This window comes from Gopherus flavomarginatus, chromosome 12 (assembly GCF_025201925.1).
Source record: "Gopherus flavomarginatus isolate rGopFla2 chromosome 12, rGopFla2.mat.asm, whole genome shotgun sequence".
Lineage (NCBI taxonomy): Eukaryota > Metazoa > Chordata > Testudines > Testudinidae > Gopherus > Gopherus flavomarginatus.
In genome coordinates, this window is record NC_066628.1 from 18,888,057 (window position 1) to 18,904,768 (window position 16,712).

Here is a 16,712-nt window from a genome sequence, read left to right on the forward strand (position 1 = left end):
TCTACGCAATATCTCTGTAAAGTAGTTTAACTTCAATTAATCATATGTATTATAAACCTTTATACCAATTTTGTTTGGGAATAATATTTAAAATTAATCTCCAAACATTATTCTCCATAACAATTAGAGATGAAGAAATCATGGGAGGACATTTTTCCATCTCCATCTTGGTCACTGCAATAATGTCTCCAACAGTCTATTTTTCCAGGGAATATTGAAGATAGATCCCCTACATTATAATTCTCCTGGTCAACATCTCTCCTTTTCACTTCAAAACAAGAAGCAGTCATTTTATTTAGTTCCTTTCAAGGAAGAGTTTTCTAGTGATGAATTTCCTGGTGGCGTATTTCACCTCACTGTTCCGCAGGGTGTATATGAGGGGATTCAGAGCTGGGGTGATGACACTATACAGTAGGGTGATGATCATCTCTTTGCCCTTGGAGCTTCCTGAGGAAGGACGCAAGTAGGTGAAGATTGCTGTCCCATAGTACAGTGCTATCACGGTGAGGTGCGAGGTGCAAGTGGAGAAGGCCTTTCTCCTGCTTTCCCGTGACTGGACCTTCAGGAAGAGGAAGGTGATGATGTAGAGGTAAGAGAGGAGCGTGATGATGAATAGACTCACACCGATAATCCCAGTGACGTTGTGGAGGAGGCTCAGGTTGAGGCGGGTGCTGCTGCAGGCCAGGCTCAGCAGGGGCTTGATGTCACAGAAGAAGTGGAGGATACAGTTGGGGCCACAGAAGTGCAACCGAGAGGTCATGACCGTGTGCATCAGGGCATGCAGGAAGCCAGTGGCCCAGGTGACTCCTGCCAGCAGCAGGCAGGCCTGTGGGCTCATGACTTGTGTGTAGCGCAGTGGATTGCAGATGGCCACGTAACGGTCATAGGCCATGACAGCCAGCAGCATGGCCTCGCTGCTGCCCAGGAAATGGAAGAAATGGAGCTGTGACAGGCAGCTGGTGAAGGAAATGGTCTGGTGCCCTGAGAGGAAGCCGGCCAACATCTTGGGCACAGTGACTGTGGAGTAGAAGATGTCTAGGCTGGAGAGATTTCCCAGGAAGAAGTACATGGGGGTGTGAAGCCGGGGCTCGGCCAATATCACAGCCACAGTGGCTCCATTTCCCAAAATGCTGGCCATGTAGAGCAGCAGGAAGAGGGTAAAGAGATAACACTGAAGACTTCTCACATTGGTGAGGCCCAGGAAAATGAACTCGCTCACTTCTGTCTGGTTCTCCATCCCTGCAGGGGGAAGAGGACAAAGCAGCAGGAAGTGAAAGCAGCTTAAGGTTCTAACCCTCTCTAGGTTGCAGAACCTGGGACCAGTGCAATACATTGGGTTGGAGTCAGTCATTTTGTGGTAGAGAGTTTTCTTTCTGCAGCCATAGGTGCATTGTGTATCCAGATAGAATTGTATAGTACAAAGAGGCAAAATAATAATGGATTTTTCATTTCTTTTTGAAGCTGAGATAGATTAGATTTAATTTGATTTTCTATCACTGCAGTGATAAGAGTAATGTATAAAAAGTAGGCATATTAATCATACTACTTTGCAGTTGCAAAAGCATCTTCCAACCCATGTTGAAGTGGGACTCCAAAGTGCCTTACTCTCACTCGTTAAACCTCACCATGGTCCTTGATTAATTCATTTGCAGCAGTTCCCAAGAGGTGAAGAACTCTTCACAGATAAACACTATGCATATCTGATAACGGGAAATAGCCGCATGGAAAGCAGTCATTCCAGCAAACACAGATCTCAGAGTGTTTTAGCTCTTTTTTGCAAAAGGGGTCCTGAAAGAAACAGGACAGACTCCAGTGAAAATTGTAGAGTGCTGATTTTAAAACTCTTATTGTTCTCTCTTTATTAGCGCAGTTTGCCATGAACAATCCAAATATTTTAATTGAACCAACATGAAACAAAATCAAGTATTGTTCAGAGTTTACATCCCATTGGTTTTCATTGCCCCTTCTGTGAGATTTTTAGGGGGAAAATGTTTAACACTCCTGTTGTTGTTATTAATTTATTTCTATTACCACCACTCTCACTGGAACAAAGAGGAGGGGCACCTAGAGAAGAACTGACATGCTCCAAGTAGAGCTGGGGATCACTCATAGCATCTGGTAGTCATTTTCACAGTTTAAGGCAACTGCACCTGTATTCTCCCCGGGGGTCCACTGAAGGTCTCATTTTAGGCTCCTCAGCCGTCACCTTTCTTTGGTAGAGAACCATGTTTCTCCCCCTCCTGAGCAAGCTTTCTCCAGGCTGCACAGTTCTCTGCCTATACTGTTTAGCCAGACTGCCTACACATGCCAGCACCAGTGCTTTGTTTTCTCTCCCAAGGCCATGAACAGCTTAATGGCTCACAGTTATGTAACCATGCAGTTCTTTATAAGCAAGGACATTTATTGTAGGCTGAAAGCATTATAGAGAAAGCATATTAAAAATAACAAAATAACCTACATGCATGCTAAAAAGACTAACAGAGGCCACCTAACTCCAACCTCAGGCTCTGGTAGGTGTTAGTCCGTCAGATCCACAACTGGGTTTTCCCTGTAGTTACAAGTTCTTAACTGATTCAGAACCAGAACAACCATGAAAAGTTCTGTCTTTCCTTTAGGTATCTTGGGCCTTTGATCTTATCATCATGTAACAGGTCATCAGCAGACAATGGCTCACTGCTCAGGGTGTAGCTACAAGTGGCTAGGATTTTGCATAAGCATAGGTGGAGGTTTTGCATTCACCTCCCCCTACATAGTCCTCAGGAATATCACCCACTTTTGTCTCAAAAATCTGTTCTTATCTGGCACATTTTTCAATACAGTCTGTTGAACACCCTACATCTCACATCTGTCACATCTCCCCCATTGAGAGGTTGCATACAATTCTGACCCACAATAATACAGAAACCATTCATTGAATACAATAGACCTCCAAAATACTTAAACTTAATCCAGTAAGGTATCCCAAGGATATTACACGAAATTGCCATGTCTGGCACACTCATAATGGAGCTTAGACTGGAGGTTATCTGCTTAGAATCCTAGGACATTAAAAGGAAGCTACATCTAAGGATCAATATGCCTAATAACAATTAAACTGGACATTTCCCATCATGTCCACTATGATTTGCAATACCATAGCAATTAAAGGTGACAACTGAGATTAGAGCCCTGTTTACACTATATAGACACATAGTGAGTGATAGCCCTGCCCCAGTCCAGTGAGCTCACAAGCTAAATAAAGGGTGTGTGGTGAAACAAAGGGAGGAAACCATCTACCCAAGGTCACACTGCAGGTGAATGGTTGAGCTGAGGTAAAGTATAGATTTCCTGAGTCCTAGTTGGTTCTAGCCACTAAACTAGGCTGATTTAAAAAAAACTGCATTGCTATCTGCTATATCTCACATACACGTTACACAGGAATCATTTGGTGGAATTCTTTGGCATATGTTATACATATGCTTGGAAGCATTTGTGTTTTATCAGTAAATGTCAGTGAACATTGATTTCAGTGTACACACGCAAGCCAACGAAAAAATATTGCCATTGATCACTGAAATTTAGACATAGGCAAAGGTAGAAAAATGATGCTGGAACATTTATTGGCGTCAAACCTTAATGTGTATAAAATGAGCTGTAATGAATGCTGCATAAGTGGACTCGGAGGTATCAGCTTTTTATCAGTAAATGTTATTAAACATCAATTTCACCATACACACACAAAACAACGACAAAATATTTCTGTTGATAATAGAAATGTATTGCTCGGCAACATAAGAAAAATGTTGCTTGAGAACTCATTTGAGTTTAATTTAAGGCTATTTACTTCGTATATTTTGACGTGTGACATTGACAGTTTGTGTTCTAAGGGTTATAAAGCTTAAACTTTCGAATCTCAATGTCCACTGTCATTCCATAATTATTATCTGACCTCCCGCCCTGCCTAAATTTCCCACAACTGTGAAAATTTAAAGTGATAAAAATGTTTATAAATAAACATTGATATTATCCATCAAAAACATATTTTAAAAAAAAGCAAAATTTGAATTTTTCCAAGCCCAGTTATACAAGATTTCAGACTAGATCACAATAATGGTCCCTTCTGGCCTTGAAATTCATGAATCTAGGAAACCTATGCCACCTTCTAAATGCATTTTGTTTTGAAACTCCTAGTCTAGAAGCCTACCTTAATTTTGGGGGTAATACACAAGTTTCCGAAGCACTGGCTGTTAGGGCTACCTGCATTTCCAAAATCAGGAGCTTTTCAAAAGGAGTCTGAGGCAATTTAAAACTCCTACCCTTGGTGACTCTCGCATGCTGTTCCCTCAAAGCTCAGCCAGGGGCCACGTTGGTCATCCTTGTAATGGAAACAATAACAATGATTGGTGTCAAAGGGCACTGAAGAGAAATATCAGGAGTATCTATCTGTTCAGAATAGAAGAGAGATGCAAGCTCCTATTGAATGAACTTCTGGATGATGTGCTGAATCTGTGGAACAAATGAACCTTTTTATCATATTCACAGTCTGAATCACAGGGGGGAACCAATTTCCATTCTCTAGATGGCTCCTCTGGGGCAGAATCTCTTAACCACATGAGGTTCACTGGTGTGTGCATAACAAGCCAAGAGTTCCCTACAGAGAACAGAGTCAAGCAGGCAGGAGCTGCTGGGAAAATAAATAAATAAAGCAAAAATCCTTAGGGAGTTAGGCACTCAACTTCCATTCAATATATTTGAATATCCCAGCCTAAAAAAAGAAAACCCTGGTTAGCAAATATTGTTGTTGGGTTTGTTTATTTGTTTATTTTATTTTTACTAAAACCACTAAACTGGTCCACCATGATTCTGAATTTGGTTCACTGTGATTAATTGTTCCATTAGACCGTGAAGGGTTAAAACAGATTTAGCAAATTAGATGCAATTTTGCAGAGAGTATAATATTTATGAACAGAACCAAAGCAACTCAGAGCATCAGAGGGGCAAAGAAGTGAGCCAGTGTCCCCGGTCTACCATGTTTCAGTAATGACTTGAAGACTTCATCCCCTATGGACATGACTGAGAGTGTGATGGAAATTTTTCAGATGAAAAGTAGGAAAATGGCCTTTGTTATGCCCTCAGTGAAGTCAACTGGAGTTTTTTTTTCAAGATTTTCCTATTCAACATGCTAATCTGTCAATCCCAAACTAACAAAGCCTTTTTGGAGGAGTTGAGGAAGATTCTAATATGTATCTGACATGATGATGACATTCAGAAGACTTCATTGTGTTGGGAAACTTTGATACCATTGTTGGGATTCCTTCCAAGACCTTTCCACTTGGCTTATCCAGAACACCTCACTCAGTTCTGGAACGCTTTATCCAGTTCTCTGGGATCCAAAAAAACCCATCTCATTTCAACTCCAGCTCAGCACTAAGGCTTTTTTATTAGGCATGTAACAGCTCTTTACCCATGCTGGCCAGGCCCAGATCCAGGGGGCTTATGTGCAAGGTGATACCACAATTCCAGTTCATATCAAACACTACACACTTAATAGACATCTTTCCTATCTACCAACATCTGTGCGTCTTGTATGTAAGGACCAATAACTTTGCAAATTTTGCACACACCAATCACTTTGCAGATTGTCTAAGGCAATCTTACCAGTTCAGGAAGTTCCTGCCTACTTTATTTACTATTAACATACCCACAATATTTAGTTTAGTAAACTTCTGCCTCATTCATTTACTATAAACATATTCACAATAGTTATATGAGCAATTACTTGTCCAGATTTAACCAATGAGGACTTCTTATGGCACCTTAGAGACTAACAAATTAATTTGGGCATAAGCTTTTGTGGGCTATAAACCACTTCATCAGATGCATGGAGTGAAAAATACAGTAAGCAGGTACAAATATACAGCACATGAAAAGATGGGAGTTGCCTTACCAAGTGGGGGGTCGGTGTTAACGAGGCCAGTTCAATCATGGTAGATGTGGACCATTCCCAACAGTTGACAAGAAGGTGTGATTATCAACATAGGGAAAGTGATTTTTTGTAGTGACCCAGCCACTCCCAGCCTTTATTCAGGCTTAATCTGATAGTGCAAATTTTCAAATTGATTTGAGTCTGTTGTTGAAGTTTTTTTGTTGAGGAATAGCCACTTTAAATCTGTTATTGAGTGTCCAGGGAGACTGAAATTCTTTCCTATTGGTTTTTGAAAGTTACAATTCTTGATGTCTGCTTTGTGTCTGTTTATTCTTTTGCACAGAGACTGTCTGATTTGGCCAGCGTACATGGCAGAGGGGCATTGCTGGCACATGATGACATATATCACATTGGTAGATGTGCAGGTGGACGAGCCCCTGATGGCGTGGCTGATGTGGTTATGTCCTATGATGATGTCGATTGAATAGATATGCCGACAGAGTTGGCAAGGGGTTTGTTGCAGGCACTGCTTCCTGGGTTAGTGTTTCTGTTGTGTGGTTAGTAGTTGCTGGTGAGTATTTGCTTCAGGTTAGGGGGCTGTCTGTAAGTGAGGACCGGCCTGTCCCCCAAGGTCTGTGAGAGTGACATCGTCCTTCAGGATGGTTGTAAATCCTTCATGATGTGCTGGAAAGGTTTTAGTTGGGGGCTGTAGGTGATGGTTAGTGGCTTTTGGTTACTTTCTTTGTTGGGCCTGTCTTGTAGTAGGTGACATCTGTGTACCCTTTTGTCTCTGTTAGTTTCTTTCTTCAATACCCCAGGTGGGTATTGCTTGATCATGTAGGTGTGTGTCTCTATCTGAGGGATTGCAGCAATTGCGGTTGTATCTTAGGGCTTGGCTATAGACAAAGGATCATGTGATGTGGCCTGAATGAAAGCTGGAGGCATGTAGGTAAGTATAGCGGTCAGTAGGTTTCTGGTATAGGGTGGTGTTTATGTGACCATCGCTTATTTGCAGTGTAGTGTCCAGGACGTGGATCTTCTGTGTGGACTGGTCCAGGCTGAGGTTGACAGTGGGGTGGAAATAGATAAAACTCTTGTGGAATTACTAAAGGGCCTCCTTCCCGTGGGTCCAGATGATGAAGATGTCATCAATGTAGTGAAAGTAGAGTAAGGCTGCTACGGGACAAGACCCGAGGAAGTGTTGTTCTGAGTAAGCCATAAAAACATTGGCAAATCATGGGGCCGTTCGGGAACAATCTAAATGGAAAAAGACAAGATTTAAGATGGATTCCAGTATCGTGGTCTCTGTAAGACCCCTAGTCTCCATTCTTCCTGGCTTGGCCCACATGTGCACAGGAAGGTTTGCAGGCCAAAAAACCATTTACAAACAATTGTCTGGGTCAATGGGAGCCATCAAGGTTAAAAACCACAATTAATGGCCCACGCTTTGCATAATTACAATAGGACCACAGAGTTAGACTTCATATTTCTGGCTTCAGATACAAGAATGAGACATGCATACAAATAGGAGGCATATCTTCAGTAGCTTAGAACCTTTCTTATGATACCTTACAAGAGACCTTTTACATAAAGCATATTCCACTTACATCACACTCACACTTGTAAACATATACCCATAAAACGTATGGAGCGCAACATCACCGGGTGCCCTACCTACCCTGCTTTCGCTGCTTCCTGACGGCACAGTATTGACAACAAAGGAGCCAGGTTAGGAGGCTTCTAAAACCGAGAGAGCTCTTCGATCGTGTCAACATCATCTCAGGAGCCATCAAACTCCCTCTCTCGGTTTCTTTCCCCCAAATCCTGTCAGCTCAATGATTTTTCTCCCTGGAAGAGCCTCGAGGGAGGCAGAAGAAGCGGAGAGGATTGCCTTGGGGGTAAATAAAAGAGAAAAGAATTGTTCCTCAGAATTTTTGTCTGTTTCTCTGGTGATCCTGACGGAGGAACTTGAAGCGTAATTCCATTTCTTTCAAAACCTGGGATTGGGTTCAGTTGGTGAAAGTGAGCAGAGGGCTTCCTTCACTCTCTGCTCTTGTTCTCACAGGGGAATGGAGACTGGACCGGTTTCCCAATTTGGACAGAAAGTGGCTTGCGAAAGCCGAGGAAAGCTTGCTTCCTTCCTGCACCGAGTTGACAAACTGGGGAAGCCAAAGCTGAGAGACCACCCCCTGCCCCGTAGACCAAGTCAGAATGATATCTGCTCACATGGAGGGGCAGCACAAGCCCTCCCTGGGTTTCTATGCCCAAATTATAATCAGCTGAGTGATTTTCCTGGACGAGCCTCTAGGTAGGCAGAAGGAGAAGTCAAGAGGTTTGCGATGGGGTAAATGAAAGCAGAGGACTCTTCCTCTTGAGATTTCTTTGTCTTGCTCTTGTGATTCTGACCGATGAACCTAAAGCATCATTTGAGCGTGTTTCAATACTTTTCCTTGGGCTCAGCTTGCGATGCTGAGCACAGGGGTTCCTTCGCTTTCTCTGCTTCTACCCTCTGTAATGGGGAATGGATCAGCTTTCAGAACAGCCTAGTAGAGCTGAACGAAAAGAGCAAGAAACATCCAGGTTCACTCTAGATTAATATTTTTCCCCAATTTTCTTGCTGAATCAAAACAAAAACATCGTTTTCATAAGAACTCAACTCCTATTCAGGCTCCAAACTCTCTTGCAAGATTTCCAGAAGGGCTCAACACCCTGACTGCTGAGTTATTTTGGAAGAAAAAACAAACAAGGCTGGTACCGATTGTGAGTGCTGGCTGCTTGACTATGTGGCCCGCCGTGCGGGACTTTGAGGTTCTCATTAAGCTAAGTGTCTCTATTCTGCCTCTATCCTAGTGTCCATCTTTTATTCCCTGAATAAGAGAGGGGGGAGATTAGAACACCTCAGAATGCACAGGGTTGTAGGAAACCTGCAGCTTTCGATGAGGGTGATGGTGTCTAAAAACTAGACGTGATGTAGGTGTTGAAAGAGAGACGCTGTCTTGGCCTCCTTGAGCGGCTCATACAATGTTGAAGAAAATGAGGGTTGAGAGAGCTGTTTTGTGTCTCTGTGTCAGGATGGCCAAGTGGTCTAAGGTGCCAGACTCAAGTCTTTGTCTTTCCCACAAGTGAGGCTTTTGGTCTCCCTCAGGAGGTGTGGGTTCAAATCTTCCTCTTGAAGTGGCCTGGTTTAAATCTCCCTTGTTACATTGGCAGAGCACTTTTTTAGGAGTTTTCTTAGAGTATGTCTACACTATGAGATTATTCCGATTTTACAGAAACCGTTTTTTAAAAACAGATTTTATAAAGTCGAGTGCACGCGGCCACACTAAGCATTTTTATTCGGCGGTGTGCGTCCATGTACCTAGGCTAGTTTCGGTTTCCGGAGCGTTAAACTTTTGGTAGCTATCCCATAGCTATCCCATAGCTCCCGCAGTCTCCCCCGCCCCTTGAAATTCTGGGTTGAGATCCCAGTGCTTGATGGGGCAAAAAACATTATCACGGATGGTTCTGGGTAAAGCCTCACCCCCTCCCTCCGTGAAAGCAGCAGACAAATGTTTTCCGCCTTTTTTCCTGGGTGAACTGCGCAAACACCATAGCAGAGCAAGCATGGACACTGCTCAGCTCAGGACAGCAATCATGAACACTGTAAACAGCTCGTGCATTATCGTGCAGTCTATGGTGAACCAGGACCTGCAAAACAATGCGAGGTGAGGGTGGCTACGGCAGCGCGGCGATGAGAGTGATGAGGACATGGACATAGAAGTCTCTCAAACCGCAGGCCTGTGCACTTTGGAGATTCTGATGATAATGGGGCAAATTCTAGCCATTTAATGCTGATTTTGGGCCTGGGAAACAAGCACAGACTGGTGGGACGACACAGTTTTGCAGGTTTAGGATGATTCCCAGTGGCTGTGTAACTTTTGCATGCGTACGGGCACTTTCATGGAACTTTGTGACTTGCTTTCCCTGCCCTGAAAAGCCAGAATAAACAAGATGAGAGCAGCCCTCACAGTGGAGAAGCAAGTGGCAAAAGCCCTCTGGAAGCTTGCAACGCCAGACAGCTACCGGTCAGTCGGAAATCAATTTGGACTGGGAAAATCTACTATCGGGGCTGCTGTGATGCAAGCAGGCAAAGCAATCATTAAGCTGCTGCTACGAAAGGTAGTGACTCTGGGAAATGTGCAGGTCATAGTGGATGGCTTTGCTGCAATGGGATTCCCTAACTGTGGTGGGGCGATAGATGGAACCCATATCCCTATCTTGGCACTGGAGCACCAGGGTACCCAGTACATAAACCGGAAGGGGTACTTTTCAATGGTGCTGCAAGCACTGGTGGATCACAAGGGACGTTTCACCAACATCCACATGGGATGGCCAGAAAGCGTTCATGACGCTCGCATCTTCAGGAACACAACTCTGTTTAAACGGCTGCAGCAAGGGAATTACTTCCCAGACCAGAAAATAACAGTTGGGGATGTTGAATTGCCTGCAGTTATCCCGGGCGACCCAGCCTACCCCTTGATGCCATGGCTCATGAAGCCATACACAGGCAGCCTATATAGTAGTCAAGATGTTCAACTATAGGCTGAGCAAATGCAGAATGGTTGTAGAATATGCATTTGGCCATTTAAAGGTGCTCTGGCACACATTACTGACTCGCTCAGACCTCAGCCAAACCAATATTCCCTTTGTTATTGCTGCTTGCTGTGTGCTCCACAATCTCTGTGAGAGTAAGGGAGAGACCTTTATGGTGGAGTGGGAGGCTGAGGCAAATCACCTGGCCGCTGATTATGCGCAGCCAGACACCAGGGCGATTAAAAGAGCACACCAGGAAGCAGTGCACATCAGAGAAGCTTTGAAAATGAGTTTCTTCATGGGCCTGGGTACGATGTGACTGCTGTGTTTGTTTCCCCTTGATGAACCCCCTCCCTTGATTGACTCGTTTCCTGTACACAACCCACCTTCCTCCTTCAATTACAGCTTGCTTAAGGAAATAAAGTCACTATCATTTAAAAAGCATGTATTCTTTATTAATTCATTATAAAAAGAGGGAGAGAACTGACAAGATAGCCCGGGTATGGTTTCGGAGAAGGATAGGAGGAAAGGAAAAGGCCACTAAAAAAATTTCAAAATAATGACAGCCTTTTGGTTGGGCTGTCCATGGGGGTGGAGTGGGCGGGTGCACAGAGCCTCCCCCCACGCGTTCTTACACATCTGGATGAGGAGGATATGGAACATTGTGAGGGGTGAGGTTGGATACACAGGGGCTGCAGTGGCACTCTGTGATCCTGCTGCTTTCCTGAAGCTCACCAGATGCCGGAGAATGTCAGTTCGATCACGCAGCAGCCCCAGCATTGCGTCAAGCCTCCTCTGATCTTCCTGATGCCACCTCTCATCTCGAACGTCCCTCCTGTCCTCACGTTCACTGGCATCTTTCCTGTAATTTGATACCACGTCCTTCCACTCATTCAGATGAGCTCTTTCATTGCGGGTCACTTCCAAGATTTCCGAGAACATTTCGTCTAGCGTTTTTTTTTCCACTGCCTTATCTGAGACAGCCTTCGGGATGGAGTAGGGAGGCTTGAAAAATTTGCAGCTGCATGAGGGAGGGAAAAAAGGGAGAGAAGTATTTAAAAAGATACATTTTACTGAACAATGCTTATACTCTTTCACGGTGAACAACACTATTCACCTTACATAGCACATGTGATTTCACTACAAGGTCGCATTTTGCATCTTAATATTGAGTGCCTGCGGCTCTGGTGTTAGAGATCTCATAGACGCAGATCCGGGGAACAGAATTCAGCTTGCACGCAGCCATGGTAAACCATTGTCTTCTGCACCCTTCATATATCCAGTGCCCTCCTTTACCAAATACCAAGCAAAGCCCATTCAGTGCTGCTTCTTTCCTGTTAACATGCAGAAGCAGAAACCACCCCCTCATCCAATTCTCTGGGATGATCGCTTTACCCCTCCCCCCACCGTGTGGCTGGTATCATGGAAGATCACTTCTAAACACCTCCCTCCCCCCCCTCACCGAGTGGCTGATAGCAGGGAAGATCCCTGCTAGCCAAATGTGTAAAAGCTCAGCGCCACTCACCCCGCACCTCCCCCGTCCCCCTGCTTGGCTACCTGCAAGGAAGGATTTCTTTTAAGCAACAGGCAAACAGCCCAGTAGGAATGGTCATCTCTGTACCCTTAATTAAATTTCTGAATTTCAATCAGGTTACCATGAAAGATATCACTCTCCTGAGAATAACACAGCGAGATAAAGAACAGATGTTGCTTGAATGCCAGCAATCACTGGGACCATACGCAGCTAGGCTTTGTCATGCAATGATACCAGATTACTTGCTACATGCATGGCGTGGTCAAGTGTCCTACCATGGAGGATGGAATAAAGCTGCGCTGCCCAGAAACCTTCTGCAAAGGCTTTTGGAGTACCTCCAGGAGAACTTCACGGAGATGTCCCTGGAGGATTTCCGCTCCATCCCCAGACATGTTAACAGACTTTTCCAGTAGCTGTACTGGCCGCGAATGCATCCCAAGTCCTCAGGGCAAATTAATCATTAAAAAATGCTTGCTTTTAAACCATATTTTATATTTACAAAGGTACACTCACCAGAGGTCCCTTCCATGGCTTCATTGTCTGGGATAGTGGCTTGGGAGGGGTGGGAGGGTAATTCCATCAGGGTGAGAAAAAGCTCCTGGCTGTTGGGGAGAATGGAGTGCTGTGTGCTCTCTGCAAGCTCACCCTCCTCTTCCTCCTCCTCCTCTTCTTCCCCGTCCACAGAATCCTCAGGCATGGCTGAGATTACCACCCCCACCTCGGAAACCCCGGATGGGGCGGTGTAGTGGTGGCGGACCCTGCTAGAATTGCATGCAGCTCAGCATAGAAGCAGCATGTTTTCAGCCCTGCCCCGGACCTTCCCTTTGCTTCTTTGGTTTTCTGGTAGGCTTGTCTGAGCTCCTTAATTTTCACACGGCACTGTACTGAGTCCCTGGTGTGGTCTCTCTGCATCATGGCCTTGGAAATTTTTTCAAATGTTTTTTCATTTCGTTTTGGAAAGGAGTTCTGTTAGCACGGAATCCTCTCCCCATACAGCGATCAGATCCAGTACCTCCCATGCAGTCCATGCTGGAGCTGTTTTTCTATTCTCAGGAGACTGCATTGTTACCTGTGCTGATGAGCTCTGTGTGGTCACCTGTGCTGGTGAGCTCTCCAAGCTGGCCAAACAGGAAATGAAATTCAAAAGTTCGCGGGGCTTTTCCTGTCTACCTGGCCAGTGTATCTGAGTTCAGATGGCTTTCCAGAGCTGTCACAATTGTGCACTGTGGGATACCACCCGGAGGCCAATACCATCGAATTGTGGCCACACTAACCCTAATCCGACATGGCAATACCGATTTCAGTGCTACTCCCCTCGTCGGGGTGGAGTACAGAAATGGGTTTTAAGAGCCTTTTATATTGAGATAAAGGGCTTCGCTATGTGGACGGGTGCAGGGTTAAATCGAGTTAACGCTGATAAATTTGGTATAAATGTGTAGTGTAGACCAGGCCTTAAAGACTAACAAATTTATTTGAGCACAAGTTTTCATGGGCTAAAACCCACTTCTTAGATGCAGATACAGACTAACACAGCTGCTACTCTGAAACTTAACTTCCATAGACGCCTCTGAGAATCTCAGCCTGGAGAGCAATGGGGATTCGGTCATGGTAGGGTCAATCTACGCTTTTCCATTGGAAACATATGCAGGGGGTGGATGGGAAACCCCTGCTAATACTTTGAAAGCCGCTGCTGTTGTACCTGCTCTTGTAGCCACTAATGTTGCAATCATGATCAGTGATTTGGTTCCTAGTGGCTATAATTTGGAATAGTGCACATCCAGCAGTAGATAAGAAATGAGATAAAATGAAATTATGCTGTGCAGGGCCACTAGAGGGCAGAGGAATGGGACAGGTGTAGCGGTGCTGCCCAGTGGACAGCAGCCAAAGTGGAAGGGCAAGAAAGGAGATGTTATGTTGCTAAATGACCAAATGAGGGAAGTGAAAAGGGAGGTGAAGCTGTCCATCTGTGAAGCTTGGTGTATAAGTGGTGAGTAAAGACCACTGAAGAGAAAAGGACCTCTGTGCTATGTAATGAATGTGGATAGAAGCAGATGTTAAATAGTGAGAAATGAGCTGTTCTACTAAATAATGGGCACCAGGTGAGATAAGAGGCAAGAATGGGAAAGGAAAAAGAATGCACTCCTGGATAGCAGAGTAACAGGCTGTCATGCTGGGAAATGGACACTAAATGGCATCAGAGTAGAGGAAGTGAGGGAGGGGGGAGGTCAGAAATACTGATTAGTGACCAACAGATTTCAGCGACCAATACAATAACGGGAAAGTGGGTGGTATCAAGCTGTAAAGCTGAGATATGGGCAGCTATTTCCAAAAATGCCCACTAGATGGCAACATATCTTGAATACTAATAAAGGGGCAGTGCAAGTACAAGAGAACCTAAGAGCTAGGAGCACCTTGGGAATGGAGGTTGTTCCTAACTTTGGAATGTTTGTAACTGAACAAAATGTTATGGTGGTTCTTTCAGAAGTTTCCACCTGAACATTGACTTAATACGGCTTTGAAACTTTACTTTGCAGAAGAAAAAGGGTGCTTTTAATCATCTTAATTTAAATGAAACAAGCACAGAAAGCTTCCTTGTCACATCTTTTTTAATCATTCCCTTTAGTTTTTTTAGTGTTTTTGTAACCATGTTGGTCCCAGGATATTAGAGACACAAGGTGGGAGATATCTTTTACTGGACCAACTTTGGTTGGAGAGAGAGATGAGTTCTCTAGCTCTCAAAAGCTTGTCCCTCTCACTAGTTTTATTCTTCCTGGACTCAATTCATGGCAGACAGAGACTGGGGAAACCAAACGGCCATCACAGAATTCATCATTCTGGGATTCGGGGATCTCCCTGACCTGCAAATTCTTCTCTTCCTGATGTTCCAAGTGATCTACATGGCAACCGTGGCTGGGAACACCCTCATCGTGGTGCTCATTGTGGCTGACCAGCACCTTCACACCCCCACGTACTTCTTCCTGGGCAACTTGTCCTGCCTGAAGACCTGCTACACCTCAATCATCCTGTCCAGGTTGCTGGCCAGTCTCCTGACTGGGGACAGAACCATATCAGTCAGTGGCTGCTTCACACAACAGTATTTCTTTGGTTCTCTGGCATGTGCAGAATGCTATCTCCTAGCAGTGATGTCTTATGATAGGTATTTAGCGATATGTAAACCCCTGCACTATTCAACTCTTACGAATAGCAGAGTTTGCCTCCAGTTGGCTGCTGGGTCATGGTTAAATGGTTTTTTGGCTACTGTCATCTTTGTCTTATGCCTATCACAGTTAATATTCTGTGGCCCAAATGAAATTGACCATTTCTATTGTGATGTCATCCCACTGATGGAACTCTCCTGCAGTGACACCCACCTGGTCATATTGCTGGCTTTCATATTAGCCTCCATATTCACCCTGCCTCCATTCCTACTAACCCTGACATCTTACGTGTGCATCATCGCCACCATCCTGAGAATCCCTTTCACCATCAGGAAACAAAAGGCCTTTTCCACCTGCTCCTCTCACCTCATTGTGGTGACAATTTTCTATGGATCCATAATGATTGTGTACCTGCTACCAAAACATGATATACTGAGAGACCTGAAAAAAGGGGTCTCTCTTCGCTACACAATCCTGACTCCTCTGGTAAACCCTCTCATCTACAGCCTCAGAAACGGAGAGGTCAAGGAAACCTTGTGCAAAGCAGTCAGCAAATATGTGGCTTGCACCAAAACATGTGGAGACTCCTAGAGAATAACTTAGTCTGAGGTTTTCAAAGCTGCCTGGGTGATTTAAGCAATCAGCCCCCATTAAAATTAAGTTGAAAACTCCCATTGAAAATCTCAGCACTAATGTGAAAAAGAAAAGGAGATGATCTGCATGGACTTACTGAGACGGTCTTTATGGTCCCCCGTTGTCTCCATGTATCACATCTTCCAGGAAAGTAAGGATGTTGACAGCTCTGTCACTCTCTCATGTTCAGCACTGATACACACAGTATGATGGTATTTTTCTCTAGGGTGTTGGCAAAATGTTCACCTTCTGTCAGGAGTGTGTACAGCTTCTGAAACTACATAGAGCTGACATTGTGTAAGGCACAAAATTCACTAACAGTGAAAGTAAATCCCTGGGTATATCCCCTGTTCATTCTTTCTCTAGGTAAGATAATAAAGTCTTATAATCAAATTCAGACTGTCTAATACAAACAAAACACCATGGGTGACATCATCATATTTGTTGCTACTGCTCGTTTCTTATGCCCCTAAGGATACAACGCAGAATCCAGCCAGAGCTCAGATCACTGTTGTCCATCTAAGTGGAAAGACCAGGGAGGGAGGTGGGCATAACCGTGGTACGATCATGGAATTTTTAACTGGGCACCAGGTGGAGTGGAGACCAATTTTTAACCAATTTTTTATATCCATAAAAAAGCCATTTTTGAGCAAAATAAATGTTTGGACAATAAAAATAGTAACTCCTCGGGCAGCATAGGTGGAGATGCTGCCTGGGAAATCTGCCACCCCTGAAATTGTGCTACTTGCCATCATAGCCCTCTGCAAACTGTTGTCAGTTGGCGTGCTTGCCTGCTCTTTCCGTATGCTGTCCCAGACCTGGGCAGACAGATGGTTCAGCAGTCCTTGATAGTACTACCCAGAAAGAAAGACCACAGGCATGGTTTGGTGACAAAGGCACTCAGCCAGGT

General features: G+C 44.5%; 2 protein-coding genes across 2 annotated transcripts; one reads left to right on the forward strand and one right to left on the reverse strand.

The window, feature by feature from the left end:
* Positions 1-233: 233 nt before the first annotated feature.
* Positions 234-1,252, reverse strand: LOC127032599 (olfactory receptor 12D1-like). The gene has a single exon (XM_050919884.1). The coding sequence runs from the start codon at positions 1,235-1,237 to the stop codon at positions 296-298; it is 942 nt and encodes a 313-aa protein (XP_050775841.1). The 5' UTR covers positions 1,238-1,252; the 3' UTR covers positions 234-295.
* A 13,525-nt stretch (positions 1,253-14,777) lies between these two features.
* Positions 14,778-15,760, forward strand: LOC127032487 (olfactory receptor 2AP1-like). The gene has a single exon (XM_050919803.1). It carries the CDS (start codon positions 14,795-14,797, stop codon positions 15,758-15,760), a length of 966 nt encoding a protein of 321 aa, XP_050775760.1. The 5' UTR covers positions 14,778-14,794.
* The last annotated feature ends 952 nt before the right edge of the window (positions 15,761-16,712 follow it).

Excerpts from the sequence above, each read along its gene's own strand:
- LOC127032599 (XM_050919884.1), bottom strand. The coding sequence starts at position 1,237 with ATGGAGAACCAGACAGAAGTGAGCGAGTTCATTTTCCTGGGCCTCACC.
- LOC127032487 (XM_050919803.1), top strand. The coding sequence starts at position 14,795 with ATGGCAGACAGAGACTGGGGAAACCAAACGGCCATCACAGAATTCATC.